General features: G+C 36.4%; 1 protein-coding gene across 2 annotated transcripts in view; it reads left to right on the forward strand.

The window, feature by feature from the left end:
* Positions 1-18,278, forward strand: part of MME (membrane metalloendopeptidase) — a 92,228-nt gene that overhangs the window by 45,924 nt on the left and 28,026 nt on the right. For both annotated transcript variants that reach the window (XM_054579836.1, XM_054579843.1), the window contains exons 9-16: positions 3,010-3,144; positions 5,105-5,206; positions 6,472-6,608; positions 6,718-6,811; positions 8,000-8,128; positions 8,956-9,054; positions 11,760-11,840; positions 13,196-13,299. In XM_054579836.1, the coding sequence (XP_054435811.1) occupies positions 3,010-3,144; positions 5,105-5,206; positions 6,472-6,608; positions 6,718-6,811; positions 8,000-8,128; positions 8,956-9,054; positions 11,760-11,840; positions 13,196-13,299 (881 nt within the window). The remainder of the gene's footprint in view (positions 1-3,009; positions 3,145-5,104; positions 5,207-6,471; positions 6,609-6,717; positions 6,812-7,999; positions 8,129-8,955; positions 9,055-11,759; positions 11,841-13,195; positions 13,300-18,278) is intronic.

Here is an 18,278-nt window from a genome sequence, read left to right on the forward strand (position 1 = left end):
AAAGTTGGGTGCCCTGGAGTAGAATCTTTGCAAGTAAATCACATGTTCCACAGGTCATTGGCACACTAGGGTACACAAGTATCAGCCAATCTGACAGGAGGGCTACCTGTTCTTCCCTGGGTCTTGCTGTTACTTGTTAACAAAGATTCTGAAGCCTAAAGGACAGTAGTCAAATGGCATTGCTTTCTTTCTCTTTGGCAATTCCAACAAATGTCAGCTATTGGATACAAGCAGAAGGAGCCCAACTTCTCAACAGAACTAATGTATAAATATCATGGCTTGGTCCTACAAAATGAAGATAGTTCTAATTAGAGTAATAATTCATGGTGTTAGGTGTTGCTAAATACCATTTCATTGATAGTGTGTAATTTAAAAACTCACAAAACTGCTGTTACGGATCTTACCCAACTGTTGCCATCTCTGAACCTGCTATTATAAGCACTGGGGTTTACAATGTTTTATTTTTAAAGAAAAGGCCATATAGACATTTAGGGAGGTTTCTTTTTTACAGGATTCTCTATATTAAGACTTGAACTAAGTTGTCTTATGACTCCAAGAAGATGGCTGACTGGTTCTTGTCCTAATAACTAATTGCTGTCTTACTCACACATACACACACAAAACTGAATTTCAATTTGAAAAATATTCTGGCCAATGTAGTATTTAAATGTTAAAATATGTGTTGATTAGTATGTCCCCAAATCATGACAATTACAGTCATTTGGCATTTTGTATATTTAAAAGTATCTCAAGGATGGAAATTAAAACCTTAAAGACGAATCATATCTTGTAGAAAGGATTTAAAAGCAGCAGTAAGCCTGTGCTCTGACAGCTGCTCTATAAATTTGGAAGCTGGAGAAGATAATCAAGATATTAAGACATGTTTTAATCAGTCACATTGGAATAGTTGCCAGGTAATGAAGCTCATTAAAGGAAGTAATGTATTCCAAGTAGCTTTATTAAATATCTAAGCATCCCAGAAGCTAGTGCTTCCAGCTTTCTGGGAAACTTGACCAGTGCAGCAGAAGCATCATCCATCATCCATGTTTACCTTATTCTAAGTTTTATAGTCTTTAGATACATCTATAAGGATGAAGATACTGGAGTTGAATCAGTTTGCAGAATCAGCAAAGTGCAAAAGAGCATTCTTGTTTAAGAAAACAATATGATTCACAAAAAGCATCCCTTACAGACTAAAAAAAATAATAATCTCAGTAGGTTGATAATGAAGAATTCAAATTACCATTTTCTTCATAGTCACAACCCCCTGATGAATGTAGATGAATTTATATGATTCAAAATACAGTTAATTCAAAAACACTGCAAGCTTATATTTTGGAATAGTTGGCCCCATGAGGTATGAACTCAGACATATTTGTTTACCTCAAAGTGAAACAAGAATTCTGATTACCTCTGAGTAGGAAAAGGTTAATTCAAAAACACTGCATGCTTATATTTTGGAATAGTTGGTCCTATGAGGTATAAACTCAGACATAATTGTTTACTTCAAACTGAACAAGGATTCTGATTGCCTTTGAGTAGTGAAAGAATAGAATTTACAAGAATACATGTAAAAACAGTCTATTATCTTGTACCTTAGTGATTAGGTTTTTAATATAGACTCATGGCTGAAAAATATTCTGTTTTATTGAGCATCAAATCCATAGATAGAGACGCTAGCTAGACGGCCCCTGCGTCTCAGAGTAGCCATGGAGGGGGCCCTCTCCCCAGGGAACTGTTTACTTAGTATTTAGTAAAGGTTGTGGAATGCCAGTGTCTGTAAAGGTGGCCTCTGGACTTTCAAGTTGAGAATAACCCTGTACATTTTGCTTAGGTTCTTGCTTGATAAAACATTTTCATTCCCTTATGCATTTTATGTTTGTTTAATCCCCTTAATGAGTCACTATGAATTCAGATGAGCTTTTGTACTCACAGTGAATGTAACATACCCTTATCACTGACAATCCAGTGGAAGGGCTATAAAACTCTCTTGAAACAGAAAGTGTTGAGCACTGGATGGCCTTCCTTTGCGTTTACCCTGTAACCAGGTCCTAGGAGCACCGATGTGCCCATCGATCCCACACTTGTGTGGCCTAGCTTTTCCAATCATGTTGCTTGTCATCAAGCTGGTACTGGGAACTTGAGTTTTGAGTAAATTTTAATGAGGTGGAATCATAATTTATCCTACTTGTTGATAGATAATAATGGCTAAATGGCAGTGAGTCGGGATTTATGAAATGGCATTCGATTTCCTGGAGTTGAGGCCACTCTGAACTTAAGGCATGTATATACTCTGTAAAAGACTGGTAGTGTAACTTGTTTATGGCTCACCTTCACGAAGTTAAAATGTATGTGAAGGTAAAGTGGAAAGAATTCAGGGTCTTAGAAGAAAGCTGATATCCAAATCTATGGTACCTTAGAAGGTTTATAGTCATGGGAGCCAACTATGGAATTAACTAGAGGCCGCAGGTTTGTGTTGGAGAAGCTCGTAAGAACAGTCTCATTTACAAAAAGAATGCTGGTTGGCCAGTGGAGACAAATATTAAGAGGTCCTGAAAATACTAATGTGAGTTTGTGGCCATCTCTTCACGAATACACACATATATGCAGAGAAAACCTGAGAAAAGGAAATTTGATTAGGAATATATTAGTATTTTTTTAAAAAATACTAGGGTATTAAGTGTTTTATAACTGAAATCGTATTAAGGCAATTTAAAATAACTTGACTGAAAATTGAAAATTATAAAATATTCATAACCAAACGGTTATGAATTACTTAATACTTTCAAAGTGATACCTTATTATTGTTTTGCTCTCCTTCAGACACATTAACTTTTAAGAATCCGTGAAGGTCATTTCTTTTAGGATTTAGGAAAGGATATCTATTTTATTGTGTTTTACCTTTTAGCAGAAATTAATATTGAATTGAAAATAAAATTTTAAGTTAAAACACTGTGATGAATATTTAGAAGGCTTGCCAGTAAATTTACTGTTGCTTATTTCTTGCAGGCTTGTACAGCATATGTGGATTTCATGATTTCTGTGGCCAAACTGATTCGTCAAGAAAGAGGATTGCCCATAAATGAAAGCCAGCTTTCCTTGGAAATGAATAAAGTTATGGAATTGGAAAAAGAAATTGCCAATGTAAAACACATTATCTTTGATACACTGAATAATGTCAACCACTTCTTTTTTCTTTTTTCTCTCTATCATATGTCAAGGGTAAAAGGTGCAACTCCTTAACCAAATGACAAAAATGCCTAGCTTAGTAAAGGATCGTTAACTTTGAGAGGACCTTTGGAACTGTAGAATTTTATAATAAATTGGGCTGTTGACATCTGAGAGACATGTGAAGCTTAACAAATATTAAGCTAGATACACTTGATTCATAGGTAGTAATTACCTATTATAAGCAAATTATATCGTAATTCTGACTACTGTCATTGAGATGTCCGTGAAACTCAGGACATACTTGATTTCTAAACTGTTCAGCACAGCTCTTTTAGCCTTGATAGGTACAAATTTACTCTTTTAAAAAGAAGTTTGTAGTGATTACAGAGCTTATCTCCATCCCTTTGCCAAGTAATATTAGCTGCTGAACATGGCCATGTGACTGTATGATGCCACAGAGTTCAGTCCGCTGCCCAGCTCAGGGGAGGTCATAGAAGAAGAGTTCATCAGCAGAGCCCAAAGGGGATGTTCATGAATTTCCTCTGGCTCCATGGGAACTCTTGGAGTCTGAGTCGGCATTCACTTGTCTGAATGAGTCTGCAGCCTCAGGTGGGAAACTCTGTTGCAGCAGCATCCAGGTTATCGATGAACGCATGGTCACTTTCAGTCTCGGCCCCACCAGCTCTCTGGGACAATGCAGACAACCACCTGTACTCCCAAATTCCATCTGCTTGCCACTGCCATCAGAATCTTGAAGACTGAACAATTTTAAAGACAATATTTAGCTTTCCTAGCACTACATGCAACCAAAAATCTCCATTGAGGACCAGGCTTTGCTTGCAGTTGCAGTGGGGTTGAATGGAAGTTTGACGGGTTGCATGTTGCTCTGTGTTGAAAACAGAATTATTAGAGGAGAACGGTTTCTTGTCCTGGGGTTTTAGCACTTGCACCTTCCCAGACCGTGTTCCCCTTTGATCATCCTGAGGTTTCCAGTAGTTGTATCTCAGAATTATTTGTGTCCCTTTGTTCTCTCTATCCTAGACTCAGAGGTTGGGCTGCTACCTTAGTCATCTTTGAATCACCTATGTATCTCTAACAGTGTCCAGCTTATTGTTGCATGCAGGAGATGTTCAATAAATAATGTTTGAAATAAAGGCATAAATAAGTGACCTAAAGGGGAAATTGGAGCAATTGTCTCTGAAAAACAATTGCCATTTTAAACTTTTACCTTTTGTCCCTTCTCATTTAAAATTGCTTTTACTCATTTGGTCCACTAGTTGGGAAGTTGTTACTGGAATTTTTTTTCTTTTGATTCAATGAAAAAAGTAAAACTGGATGTGCTTGAGCATAGGGCACCCAACTGGCGAGGCAGGATGGAAGGACAGTCACAAAAGGACATGGTGCTAGCACTCTCAGATAACTTGCAACCTAGGAGTTTCCTCTGTTTTATTTGCTTTAAATTCTTGCAGAAACCATTGTGTGTGGGGGGGGGGGGGGGGGATTCTGTCTGAATTTTAACTGGGACACTGACAGGGATTGGTGGTGGGAGACAGAATTTGAACAATATTTTGGAGGTGACTATATTCAAAATTATTATAATTGAAACAAACACAACTGACCTGGCTATTATCCATAGAAGGCAGCAGGCCTAAAAATATTGCTTTTGTGGTTTGGCTGTTCTCAAAAATATAAAAATATTTTGAGAAATATTATACTCAACACTGCAGCCAAAACTTGGTAATTGTTACCGAATATTCTTAAAATCTCTTAAATTTTGCTTTTCTTTTTGATAAGACAAAATAAATTACAAAACAAGCACAGAGTAGAACTTAAAGTATTTTTACCTTCTATATTTCTTTTTTCCTCAAATATAGTTATATTTTTTCTAAATAATCCTTAGTTCTAAACTAATGATCAAAAATTAAATCCGTAGGCTACAGATCAACCTGAAAATCGAAATGATCCAATGCTTCTTTATAACAAAATGACCTTAGCCCAGATCCAAAATAACTTTTCACTAGAGATCAGTGGGAAGGTAAGTAGCAAGTTTTATGTACTCTCTCATTGTGCCATTTCTAAAACATAGCATTGAAATATTAAAATTCAGTGATTTCTTATTTATTGCAAAAATTGAGTATCAAATGAATTTAGATGACACCAACCATTTGACTTCACAACAGGACCTAAAAAAATGATTTGAAACTATTATATTTAGTTAGAGGGAATTCTAAAGGTAAAGGTCCTATAAAGCCAGGTTGGCAAGAATGGTGGGAAGGATGATAGAAAAGGGTTTGGAAAATATTGAAACTGAAAATCCTTTTGAAAGACCATTACATAGCCATCAGAGTTGGACAGTCAGACAACAGAAGTGCTTGATTTCCTTTTAACTCCTAAAAGTAGTAACTTATTCATAGAACTTTCTATGTTCTCATCGAGACATCTATGGAGGTGTTGCAAGCAATAATGGAGAAATAAAAACAAGAAATAAGAAAACCGTCTTGTAGATTCCATTTGTTAACAGCAGCGGACATCTTTTTGCTTAGTTGTAGTTCATTAGCTAGTATGTAATTATCTCTTTTGGGGACTATTCATATGTACTTGTGTATTAGTTGAGGCACACAATTGGGAAATAAAGCAACAACCATGAGAAAAATCTACAAACTCCATTTTAAAAAGACAAGATCCAACTTTTGGCAACTCCAGACCTAGTTTCTGAAGTGTAAAAATCGCAGGCCTATTATAGACCTATGTTGACAGTGTTTTGTTTGGCTTCATTGGACCCTCTCTGATGGATCTATTGAATATAATTTCACCATGCCTCTGCTATGGCTATAATATGCTTTCAGTTACAGCAAGATAGCCACTGAGATATATTACTGTGTTTGAGTGGTTGTTTATTATTATCCATTTCTAAAAGGTAAACACTTTATACCCATTTAAATTTTTGCATAAACCAAGGAAGTTTTATCTTGTAAGCTAAATTTTTCTTTATTTTATATTGATTAGACCAAGAAGATGACATTGAACCTAATTCCTAGCTTAGAGGCTTTGCTTTTGTTCTTAAATGGTTGGTTTAATTCTGCTATGAAAATAATCATGTTGCAGAACTAATTTTTATTCAAAACCAACTGAAACAATTGAGGGAAAATCCCAAACAAGTATCCGACTGATGATTATGATAATTATATTGTGATGCAGCTGACACCCTAACCATACGTCTGACCCCAAACCATAATTGAGTGTTGGAATCAAGGAGAGAAATTCGTAATTACTGAATGTTTTGTGCCTGTTTTTTTCCAGCCATTCAGCTGGTCAAATTTCACAAATGAAATTATGTCAACTGTGAATATTAATATTGCAAATGAGGAAGAAGTGGTTGTTTATGCTCCAGAATATTTAACCAAACTTAAGCTCATTCTTACCAAATATTCTGCGAGGTAGGTATATCAGAGTGCCTGTGTCCTCAGAGTTTACATTTAATATCACTCTTTAGAAGCTTTGCAGCCTCATCTTTTCTGTTGCTGGGTGGTGGGTTTTTTTATACAGAGATCTTCAAAATTTAATGTCCTGGCGGTTCATAATGGATCTTGTAAGCAGCCTCAGCAGAACCTACAAGGAGTCCAGAAATGCTTTCCGCAAGGTGAAGAAACAATCTCTCTTTTCTTAAGACTTAAAACATAAAGAGGCACATGGTTTTGAAGGTGCCATGTATACTGCTAGAATGTGGAGACTGTGCCAAAAGACAAAACGCCAAATGTTGGTTGTTTTGCTCATATTTAGGCTATGATGTCTAGAAAAAGCCATCATAGAAAAGCCAGTTTTTATGGGCTTTGCCATCCTATGTTTGTCTCCTGTGGCACCATGATTGAAATGCCCTGGAAGGCTATGCATTTGGTTATGTGAGCATTTCATGAAACATACGGGCTTGGTTTATTTCATGTGTTAAAAAATAATTACCAGGATATCTCAGGTAACTCAATTTTGTAGGTGTTCCTAGCACACTAGACAGACACACAGATGGACTGCATTGACGTGGACAGTCCCCTGAGAATGCACCTGCCCGGAGACGATCTTAGCGCCTTTTATTAGGCTGCACCCACATTTGAACAGCCATCACCTCAGTCCTGCTGTGCGGGGCGAGCTCAGGAGGGATTGAGAAAGGAGCAATTCTAGCAAACAGTTGGTGTCTAGTACTGGATGGTGTCATGGAAAGGAAATAACTCTGATTGATTGAAATTCTCTTGTTTTTACCCTTTAAAAATATATAGACACATTTTTAAAATTCAAGAATATAAAAATGGTGTTTTGCTAAATCTCCCTTACCTAAGTTAGTCCCCTTATTGGTACTTAAATTTATACATATTAAGTTCTTCTAAGTACTGGAAGTTCAGCTAAAACATTAAAAAAACAAGAATGGGGGTTTTTTTTTTGGTATGGCAGATTTCTCCCCTGATGTGTTTATTGAATATCATTTCACATTTATGTTTATACAGTGGTAAGAGCGTTGGTTTTTGTTTTTTTCGGAGGGGGTTGTTTTTTTGTTGTTGCTTTTTTCTAACTCTGTCTGGAAGGATATTACTGTGTAGTAGCAAAAAGTTCTATGGGGACAGGTACTGCAAATACACCTTACCTTCAGATCACATATAAGTAAACAATGTAGTTGGATTGCACTTTATCATAAGCAAGAACCTGCCTTGTGAGGAGAAGCAATGAATATTACAAGAACTTAGGAGACATAAAAGAATAGAGGTCTGAGAAATCTGTGCTCTTACCGTGCTCCAGCCGTCTTACTCCTGATCAAACACCATTTCCTTTTTCTCTCCCACAGGCCCTTTATGGCACAACATCAGAAACAGCGACTTGGAGACGTTGTGCAAACTATGTCAATGGGAACATGGAAAATGCTGTGGGAAGGCTTTATGTAAATGCAGCATTTGCTGGAGAGAGTAAACATGTGGTAATATTTTCAGCACAGTACATTATCAGTTATTTGTTTGCATTGATGGGCAGTTACATTAGTCCAGATTTTGGCTAAAATTTTATTAATTGTCAGGGAACTTCTGAATCATAATTTACCATTATTTCACAGTAAATCTCATTCTTTGTCTCCCAAGGGTCTGGTTATGTGTCTGACCCTAATGTTGTTTAGTCGAAAACCAACTCTCCTTTCCCCAGAAGTAATAGACTGTGGAAACAGCCACATGTTCTAGTAATATAGTCATTTATAAACTCCTCTGTTAACAAAATTGACCAAGAATTAGTGTTTTCTTTTTGTTGTTGTTGTTGTTCAGTTACAGTTGTCCCCATTTTTGCCCCTGTTGAATTAGTGTTTTCTTAAAAACCTAAAAGTAAACCTACATTTCCTGGAAGTGTGAAATGTACTCCATTTTTCATTGTTATTGAAATGAAAGCAATGGAACTTGAAGGTATGGTGAAAGAATCTATTGAAATGCTACGTCATGTTTTACTAAACTACAAATGGTAATGTCAGCTAATATTTTATGTTCTTCTTTTATGATAATGTAAACCAATACATTCTAAACATGATTTTTAATTAATGTACATATTAAGACCTGTTTAATCATAAGTATTGATAATAGCAATGTTTTAAAAATAAAATTATCCACATATATCCATTTGCTTAGGTCATAGTTTGCCTATACATTTACATTTGTTAATATATTATTGAGTGACATAAAGGCAGATTAGAGCTCTACTTTTTAAAATTTGTGTTAAAAAAATTAACGAGTGGCCTAAATTTGCCTTCTATTCTTTTGGTTTAAGGTTGAGGATTTGATCACGCAGATCCGGGAAGTTTTTATTCAGACCTTAGATGACCTCACTTGGATGGATGCTGAAACCAAAAAAAAAGCTGAAGAAAAGGTGAAAAGCAAGACAGGGCTAACTATCAAAGAAAAAAAATTGTCTTTATCAAGAAATGTCAACTTTTAAGAAAATTCAGGAAAAATATAATCAAGGATTGCATAAAATTTTTAGTAAAAACCTGATCATAGGCAGTGATAAACAAAAGAAGTGCATAAAATAAAAACAAGTTCCTTCAAGATATAATGTTTCCAAGAACAGTTTTCATGGATAAAGGTTTTTTCCATGATTTTTATTTTTTATTATTTCTTTGCAACCAGCTCCAACTCTCCATGTTCATTTCAAAACTTCGAAAGATCTAACTTTCCTTTTTTTCCTTTTTTAAGAAAGTCTTCAGAAAACAAGAGGAAAATCTAATGTGAACAAGTAAAGAATGAAATGATACTATGAGCAGTTCATAATTGTCCTCCTTTTATGAAAAATAACTAGAAAGCCTCTAACAATGTCAAAAATATGTGCCTGATTTTTAATGCAGATTTGTAGCTAAATTTTTAAAAACATGACCCATCTAGTTTTTTATATATCATAGGGATAAAAAAATACTTTATTTTTGTTCAAGCAAAAGTAAGGCAGTGCAATATTTGAGTTTTATAAGGTGATCTGTAGTCCCTTTTGTTGGGACTTGTAATATCTTGTATAAGAAGACAGGTAAGAGTCTAAGAAAATTTTAGGATTAAATTTACTATAATCATTTGTCTTGATAACAATATAAAACTAGAAGGAACAACATGTCCAGTGAGAACGGTCTGTGCTTTATGAGCGGCATTCACATGCAACCTGATTATTTCTTGTAGTTAAGGTGACAGGAAGAACAGACCAAGTTTTGAATCGATAACAGGAGTTCAAAAACCTATTATAATAAGAGAATCAAAGCTGTAGTCTAGTTCTCTTTCAGATATAAATCATGTGGAAGGACTATCGTTTTTGGCTTCAGAGAGCCCTGGGTGCATTAGGTCTAGAATTTAATCCCCCCTCTGTTTTCACCACTCTAACAAAGCCCTCAGGAATTGGGTCTATATTCGCTTTATTCATGGTCTAGCTATCCTTGGCATGGTTCTGTCTGATGTAGCCAGCTGCATTGTTCTACATCATCATGTCCCAAGGCGGTGTCATAAAACACGGGACCTGACAAGTTGTTCCACAAAAGAGAGTCCCGTCGTCAAAGAATTTATTGTTATCATTTGTCTTGATAACAATATAAAACTAGAAGGAACAACATGTCCAGTGAGAACGGTCTGTGCAGGAAGACTTCCTTGATCCCATCCTAGTCTAACTTACGTGCTTCTAGGGTGTGAACGGTCTGTGCAGGAAGACTTCCTTGATCCCATCCTAGTCTAACTTACGTGCTTCTAGGGTGTGATTTTATGACACCATACATCACACTTGAGAGTTCTCATTTTATTGCCTATCATTGATCTCTGCAGTGAGCTCTTTGGGGACAGAGACTTTTGCCTGGCATTGAGGTCTCAGCTCCTTACAAAGTAACTGGCTCATCATAGACCCTGGAACATGTATTGAATGAATATATGGACAAATTAATTCCTCCTCTTGGACACTTAGAATTACCTCATTTTGACTCTAAGAAGCCTGGCATAATGTTAATATCACAGTATTACTGTGCAAATAGCCAAAGTATCTGACAGTAGATCCTTTTTATGTAGCAACTTTTATTTCAGTCGAGTTTATGTCTCTCAGAACACTCTTTGGGGAAATGCCTTCTAGAAAATGAAGCGCTAATGAAAAGGGGCTGATTTATAATGAGCTGATGGTGTGGAAACCTTCAAGAAGATGGGTGCAGCCTAACTGACTTAGCGACACATACCCTGTCCCAGCCACTGAGGGAGTCCTGGGCTAATGAAATGGATGCGCAACAAAATGACATCCATTTGATAGCAAACCAAATAACTCGGAGACACAAGCCTAATTACCCATGAAAAATTTTAAATTAATTAAATTATTTAAGAAAGAGCAATGTGAAATGATAGAATCAAAAGTCACGTATCTTTGAGAAAATAAAAAAATAGAAATAGCAGGTAGTAAATAAGTAGTAATCATCAAATAAAAATAAGTAAACAATTTTAAAATAATAAACATAAAAATCAGAAATGGCATTAAGCGAATGGTAAATATGAACTGGTATAAAAAAGAAATCTCCTGGCTTTTCACTTGTTTAATTAATGTCATTCACTTAACTTTGAGAAGACAGGTACACAACTTTGGAGACTGGAGGAGAACATAAAAACTCCAAGAATCAATATTCAGAAAGAATAACACTAAACATATAAGCCCATAGCCATTTTCTGAGCCAAATCAGTAAAGTGGAAAGATAATTAATTATAAGCTGCTAGAATGTGAACCCTCTAAATATTAACCCTCCTATAAATTGAAGAAAAACTTTTCAGAGAAAAAGTTCATGAAAATACAATACACATGGCACATTGAATTGTCAAATTTCCTTTTGGTTTTCTTGGGAAAGCTGCAACCTATGAGGATTAGCATTAGAAGCTAAATTTCAGACCAATCTTTTGTTTATTTTGAGCCCCAGGAAGAAGCCACTTCAAAGGTCCCTTAGTAAGTGTTATCAGATAACTCCTTTTGTGAACAGTGTGGGATCAAGTTATTCAGTTGATACTCATGGGCAAATTACAATGTTTGCGTTTGAAAGTTAAATAAGCCTCCTCACATTCAATATTATAATTTTCTAGGCCTTAGCCATTAAAGAAAGAATCGGCTACCCTGACGACATTATCTCCGATGATAACAAACTGAATAAAGAATACCAGGAGGTAAGTCTCTATAAAGACTCTGGGCTACTGACACCTGGGCCTGGCGGCAATGTCATTTCTAGCTTTGGAGTGGCAGAAACTGTATGAAGTAGCCAAAAACCATAGGTTTTAAATATTATATAAAGCCTTTGACACTGAAGACAGATGTACGTTTGTTTTAGTTCTGGCTTTTTTTTCATTGGCCTGGCCTGTATCTGTTATTTCGGTTTCCATATATTCCATTTTAAGAAGATAAATCTGGTGTCCTTTAAAGAGTATCAAGGGCAGACATCAAAGTGCTGAACCCCAGGCAGAACTCAGACTCCCTATGTCATCTTCCACAGGCCTGAAAAGTCAAATCTTCAGGTTTCTGTCCACTTCCTAATTTTTCCACCACTGGATAAGCTAGGTCATGCATTCTCTATTTAAAAAGAAAACAAAAAATAATAATACTTGAGAACCAGGGACTATTGCATTCTGCTTCAGTAATATAATAATAGCAAGAGAAAAAGAGTTGAATATAGTCACTGCAGTACTGATTTCAGACTTAGTTGGGGATTTCATTACGAACCTTGTGGTCACCACAACTCCTTGAAACCCTGGTGACGACAGGGTAATTCTTGAGCAAATCAGAGAGAACAACGATTCCTAATCTATTGATTACTTGCCTAATGTGAGGGTTTGCAAGACACAGTGCCCACTTCTCCTTTTCTGTTTGCAGAAAGCCTTGACTGTTTCTTTGAAATGAGCTGGCTGCAACTTGTGAGTCCTGGCGGGCCCTCATAGCAGGAGCCTAGTGGTTAAGACCATAGACTCAAAGCTGAACTGTGCAAGTTCAAGTCCTTGCTCCACCACTCAGTAACTTACAAAGAGCATAGAATCAAAGTTGAACTCAATGGTTCAAATACCAGCTCCTACATTCAGTAACTTGGGCAAGTGTACTTGTCTGTGCCTCTGTCTCCTCAATTTTTAAGTGGTGGATAACAGCCCATTTTTATGAGATTATTAAGAGGATTAAAAGAGTGTTACCTATATTTAAAGTTCTTAGAATATTGCCTGGCACATAGTAGGTACTAATAAGAATATGCTATTATCACATCTGGTATGTAAAGATCAATATAGTAAGTCTTGCCTAACACTTGGTTTTATTTGATTAATTACAAAAGAATAGATTGAAGTGGTTATTCAGCGAGAGCAGCAATGACCTATAATAATGAACTAGTCTGATTAGAACTAAATCCTTCTTTGTTAGTTTTAATGCTCTCTGTTAACTTTATTAACAGAATTTGGAAAAAAAAATCCTCTATTTTTTTTTTAGCAAAAGCTTTGAAGATACTGGTATTAATATTTTTCCCCAAATTTTTTATATAATATAGTTGAACTACAAAGAAGATGCATACTTTGAGAACATAATTCAAAATTTGAAGTTAATCCAAAATAAACAACTAAAGAAGCTCCGAGAAAAGGTGGACAAGGATGAGTATGTATATTCCAGTTTTAATATGTTTATTCAGAAGAGGGTCCTTTCCCCTCCTTTTGGTTGGATTAAGGGAAAGAATCTGACTTAGAATACTGTTAAAAAGTATAATTGTCTTCCTTCTGTGCAGTATGAATACTTTTAAGATAACCTAAGAATATTATACTAAAGATGAGTGAGAGATTTAACCAAATTTAAATTTTTTATTAAGGTGTGTCCCCAGGCAACCCAATTTCTTTGGTTTCTTTTCATTTTATTGCCTCTCTTTCTGTGTTTTTTGTGGACCTGGTTCTCAAGAACACCTAATCTAAGTAACCCATAACTTCTTCAAGCCTTCTTTGAGGACTTACTTCTATACTCAGAATTTTCTTCTAGCCACAGCCCCACCTTTTGATTCATTGGCCTAGTCTATATCTGTTATTTCGGTTTCCATATATTCCATTTTAAGAAGTAAGAAAAATCTGGTGTCCTTTAAAGAGTATCAAGGGCAGACATCGAAGTGCTGAACCCCAGGCAAGAACTCAAACTCTTTGTCTCATCTTTTGCTGGCCTGAAAAGCCAAATCTTCAGGTTTCTGTCCACTTTCTAATTTTTCTACCACTGGATAAGCTAGGTCATGCATTCTCTATTTAAACGCCCCGCCCAAAAAAAAAACAAAAAAATCTAATATTTGAGAACCAGAGACTATTTTATTCTCTGTTGGTTATATAATAATGGTAAGAAAAGAGAGTTGATTAAAGTCACTGCAGTACTAATTTCAGGCTTAGCTGGGGGTCTTGCTGCTAACCTTTTTGATCAGTGAGTCATTGTCAATATACAAATCCACTTCTTCCTGGATTGTTCCATGTAAACACTTCTCTCACCCTAGCGGTAGCCAAATATGAGATACAAGAATCACTCTCATTCATAACCTTCAAATGCTCTTTATCTCTGTTTATTAGTGGCATTAGTAGTTCATATTAACTATTGGTTTAGTGTTTATCAACTAAATGGATGTTTCTGACGTATTTATCAACCTATGTGTTTGTGCACTTAAATCCCTAGAATTGCTTTTGTTAACATTTCGCTATATTCTTAGCTGCTAGGAATAGGGGCTGTTCCTTTTGACCATTCAGCACAGCGCTGAATACATAGAAGATTTTCAGTTAGAACAATTAATTATTGAATGATGAGCAAGTGAAAAATAAATATATTAACGTGATTTGGGTGGCAACTGACACAATAACAAACCAGTGAGGCGCATGGTTCATTTATGCATTCATTTATTCTTTCATGTATTTATTTATTAAACTAATATTTTGGAACACTAAGTCTAGATGTTACTGGGTTCCGGGAGAATCAAAGGTGAACTTTGATTATATTGCATTACAGTATAAAAGCACAAAGTGGTGCTGAGGAGGGAAAGTTTTCCCCCCTTTACCCCTCTTGAGTTCTTATGGCTGCTGGACTAATAATAAAAGTGACCTAAGGCCAGATTACTAGAAGAAAAAGCAATGTAATACCTGCACACAGGAAATCAGAAATGATACTCTGAGAAATGTTGAACCAGCCAGCTTTTTATACCTTTTAGACAAAGAAACCATACATTGGTAAAGAATTGACAAGACAAAGACACTTTAGTTTGTGTACTCATTAGTTGAAAATCTTGACAAAGTTTGGGCTCAGACAGTAAATTAGTAAAGAAATAACAAGTTCTGTTTATACAGCTTTTTGGCCCCGAATTCCTTAATTCTCGGGACATGGGTGTCTCCCTTGCCTTCCTGGAGTGATGAGGGTGCCTGTCACTGGAGAGATTTATTTCCTGCATTCAGGAGGGTCAATGTGCCCTTCTTGCATTGGCTGCTTATCAGATAACTTTAATTCAAAGTAATAGATATGCCTTTTTTGGATATTTTTAGGGTGGCCTGCTCTGGGCCCCAACAGTAGGAAAGACATGATATAGTAAACTGTTCCACCTGGAAGGAAATGTTGTGTGAAGAAAGGTACAGAGTGCGGCAGGGCTGTTTGATGACAGGGGTCTTCTCGCCATAGCAAACCAACACATTTCGGTCCTCACATGACGTTTTGGACCGTTCAGTTATCCTGAGAGGGAGGCTGATTGCTTTTGCTGACCTCTGGGTTTCCACGAGAGCAAATGTTGTGTTGCCAGGGGGGCTAAAAACAGGGCTGCAGAGATCAGAGAAGCTTCATGTCGCAGCTGAAAGAGAAGGAAGGAAAACGGTTACGTGTGGTTGGTGTTGCAATAGATTAACAAACATTTTTTCTAGAAACCCACACAAAGTCATCAAAAAGAATACTCTGTGGGTTAAATTTGTAATCTGAGAAGTCTCTTACAAGTCTGAATATTTTATTTCTTTAAAATGCATATACTTACATTTAATAATTGTTAACACTGTATAAATTATCTACAGACAAATATTGTCAAATATTCTTTATGCAAAGAGCTAATATCACCTGCATCCATATGACACAAGATGTATGTATGTATGTATGTATGTATGTATGTTTTAGAGGGAAAGATTGCTTTATTTTTTTTTCCTTTTTATTGAATTTATTAGGGTGACACTGGTTCACAAAATTATACAGGTTTCAGATGCACAATTCCACAGCACATCACCTGTGCACTGTATTGTGTGTTCACCACCCCAGGTCAAGTCTCCTTCCATCACCACTGATCCCTCCTGTACCCTCCTTCACCACCCACTACTCCTCTCCCCCTGGGGGTCACCGCACTGGTACCCATGTCCATGAGTTTTCCCTCTTTTTTCTATTTTCTTTTTGCTCAGTCCCGCCAGCCGCCCTGTTCCCCAGACAGCTGTCAGCCTGCTGTCTATGATTCCGTCTCTATATTGCTTGATAGTTCATTTTGTTCATTAGATTCCACATATGAGTGAAATCATGTGGTACTTGTCTTTCTATAATTTTAAAAACAGTTGTTGAAATATTGCTTGATGTTTTCTTCTGAAGTTCATATAGCCCCAGTTCCAAAATCACTTTGTAATATAGTTTGCTCTTTTTATGCCCTTTCATCATATGCATTGATTTTCTCAGAGTCCTTTTCTCTTTACAATAGATAATCAAAAACCCAACTTGTATGTAATATTTTAATGAATGTTTGCTCAGTAGCATGCATAGCTCAGTAGTACTTTTGGATATTTTCCATGAGCTTCTGATAATCACAAGTGAAATATGGCTTCTAAGGTCTTCTCTCTCATGCCAGGCTAGTTCTTCCTTCTCCTTCCTATCTAATGCCTGTAGACTGATTGCAAGGTTTCAAGACTCTGGCTGCACATTAGAGTTATCTGGGGAGCATTAGAAATGGTACTGATTACCCAACCCCACCACCCTAGATTCTGATGTACTTGCCTGTGGGTGGAGACTCTGGTACAGCACGTTCCAAAATGATGTGATCGTATTCAACATTATTTCATTATAACTTTGATGAGATGCTTAAATAGGAACTTTTAACTCTTGTTTCTATCAGTTAGCCTATGGTGACATTTGTTTCATTACACATTTCACCACAGTTCCAACAACTAATGGATGTCAGTAAATGAGGACTTACTGCAGGAGTATTCTTGTTAAGTACAGCATGTTACTGTATAAAACAACACAAGATGAAATCAACCACAAAAGGAAATGATGCAATCAAGAGACATAATAAACATGAAATGTAGGAGGTTGTTGCTGGTGTGGTAGAGCATACTATTATAGCAAACTTTGTTTTACAAAATAGAATATTCTCTAAAATAACAATAAAAAGTATAGCATAGTAGAGACATAAATCAGTAACATAATCCCTCATCATTATGAAGTATTATGTACTGTACATAACTGTACATGCTACATTTTTATAGTACTGGCAGCATAGTAGGTTTTTGGTTTTGTTTTCTTTTTTACCAGCATCGCCACAGACACATGAGTAATACATTCTGGTGTGACACTGCCAGGCTAAGATGCCACTAGGCAATAGGAATTTTTCAGTTCTATGATAATCTTATGGGACCATCATATATATGGTGGCATTGACCGAAATGTTATGCAGAGTGTGACTATATATAAAATGATTTACTTCCTGTAACACCATTATTTTCTTACAGTCCATAAAGAAAACATAAACCTCTAAAAAGAAAAAGATGTACGAGAACAAAACAAAATGAATTTTTCTCTTGTTTTTAAAGTTGATGCTGTTTTGTTAGTTTCTGGGAACAAAACTTTTCTATAATATAATTGGGACAGGGAGTACCAGTGTTTATAAGTCATGACTGTTGAGCCGTGGAGTTACTTTTTATAAACTAAAGAGACTTATTTCATTGCTGAATCTTTCCCACATTTTGTCCATCAAAATAAAAACATTGAGTAGCTACAGTGTGTGCAAAGCACTGCGCTAATAAGCCCTGTAGAGGGGAAAGACATCCATAAGATGTGGCCCTTCACTGGGCAGCTCACAATCCAGTGAAAAAAGGCAGGTGAGTAGCAACTAAATCAGATGAAAGGCAGCTTGGGTGGTGCTGTTACAAGGAAATAAAGTGCTAGGGCAGCACTCTTTTTAAAACCACAATTAAATCTTTACTTATTAATAAAACATTCCCTGGAAGCATGTCAGCATTTCAATAACTGTTGGAGTGAACAGAGGATTCACTGAAAACAAAACACAACAAAATGCTTGGTTCCTTTCTGTCTTCCCCTTCATAGCATCAAGCCTGCTGTTTTTTCTGATTGGATGGTGGGAAGCCCCTGAAACAGGTGGGACCCCTGAGGCAGACAGCCCGCCATCAGTGGCTCTGGGTGGTTCTTCCTGAAAGGCCAACACCACCAAAATGGCAGAGAGGTTGGTACCATGGGAAGTAATATAGTTTTGCCACAGCTTTGAGTCAGTAGCACCCTTTTGTGTCTGCCTGTAACTACTTGTGGCCTTTTAAAAGCCATGCAGTGTCCTTATTTTACAAAATGAACAGGTTGATTTAGATTGTATGGCATCT

This window comes from Pteronotus mesoamericanus, unplaced genomic scaffold (genome assembly GCF_021234165.1).
Source record: "Pteronotus mesoamericanus isolate MK-2021 breed Mesoamerican mustached bat unplaced genomic scaffold, CSHL_Meso_final contig_116, whole genome shotgun sequence".
Lineage (NCBI taxonomy): Eukaryota > Metazoa > Chordata > Mammalia > Chiroptera > Mormoopidae > Pteronotus > Pteronotus mesoamericanus.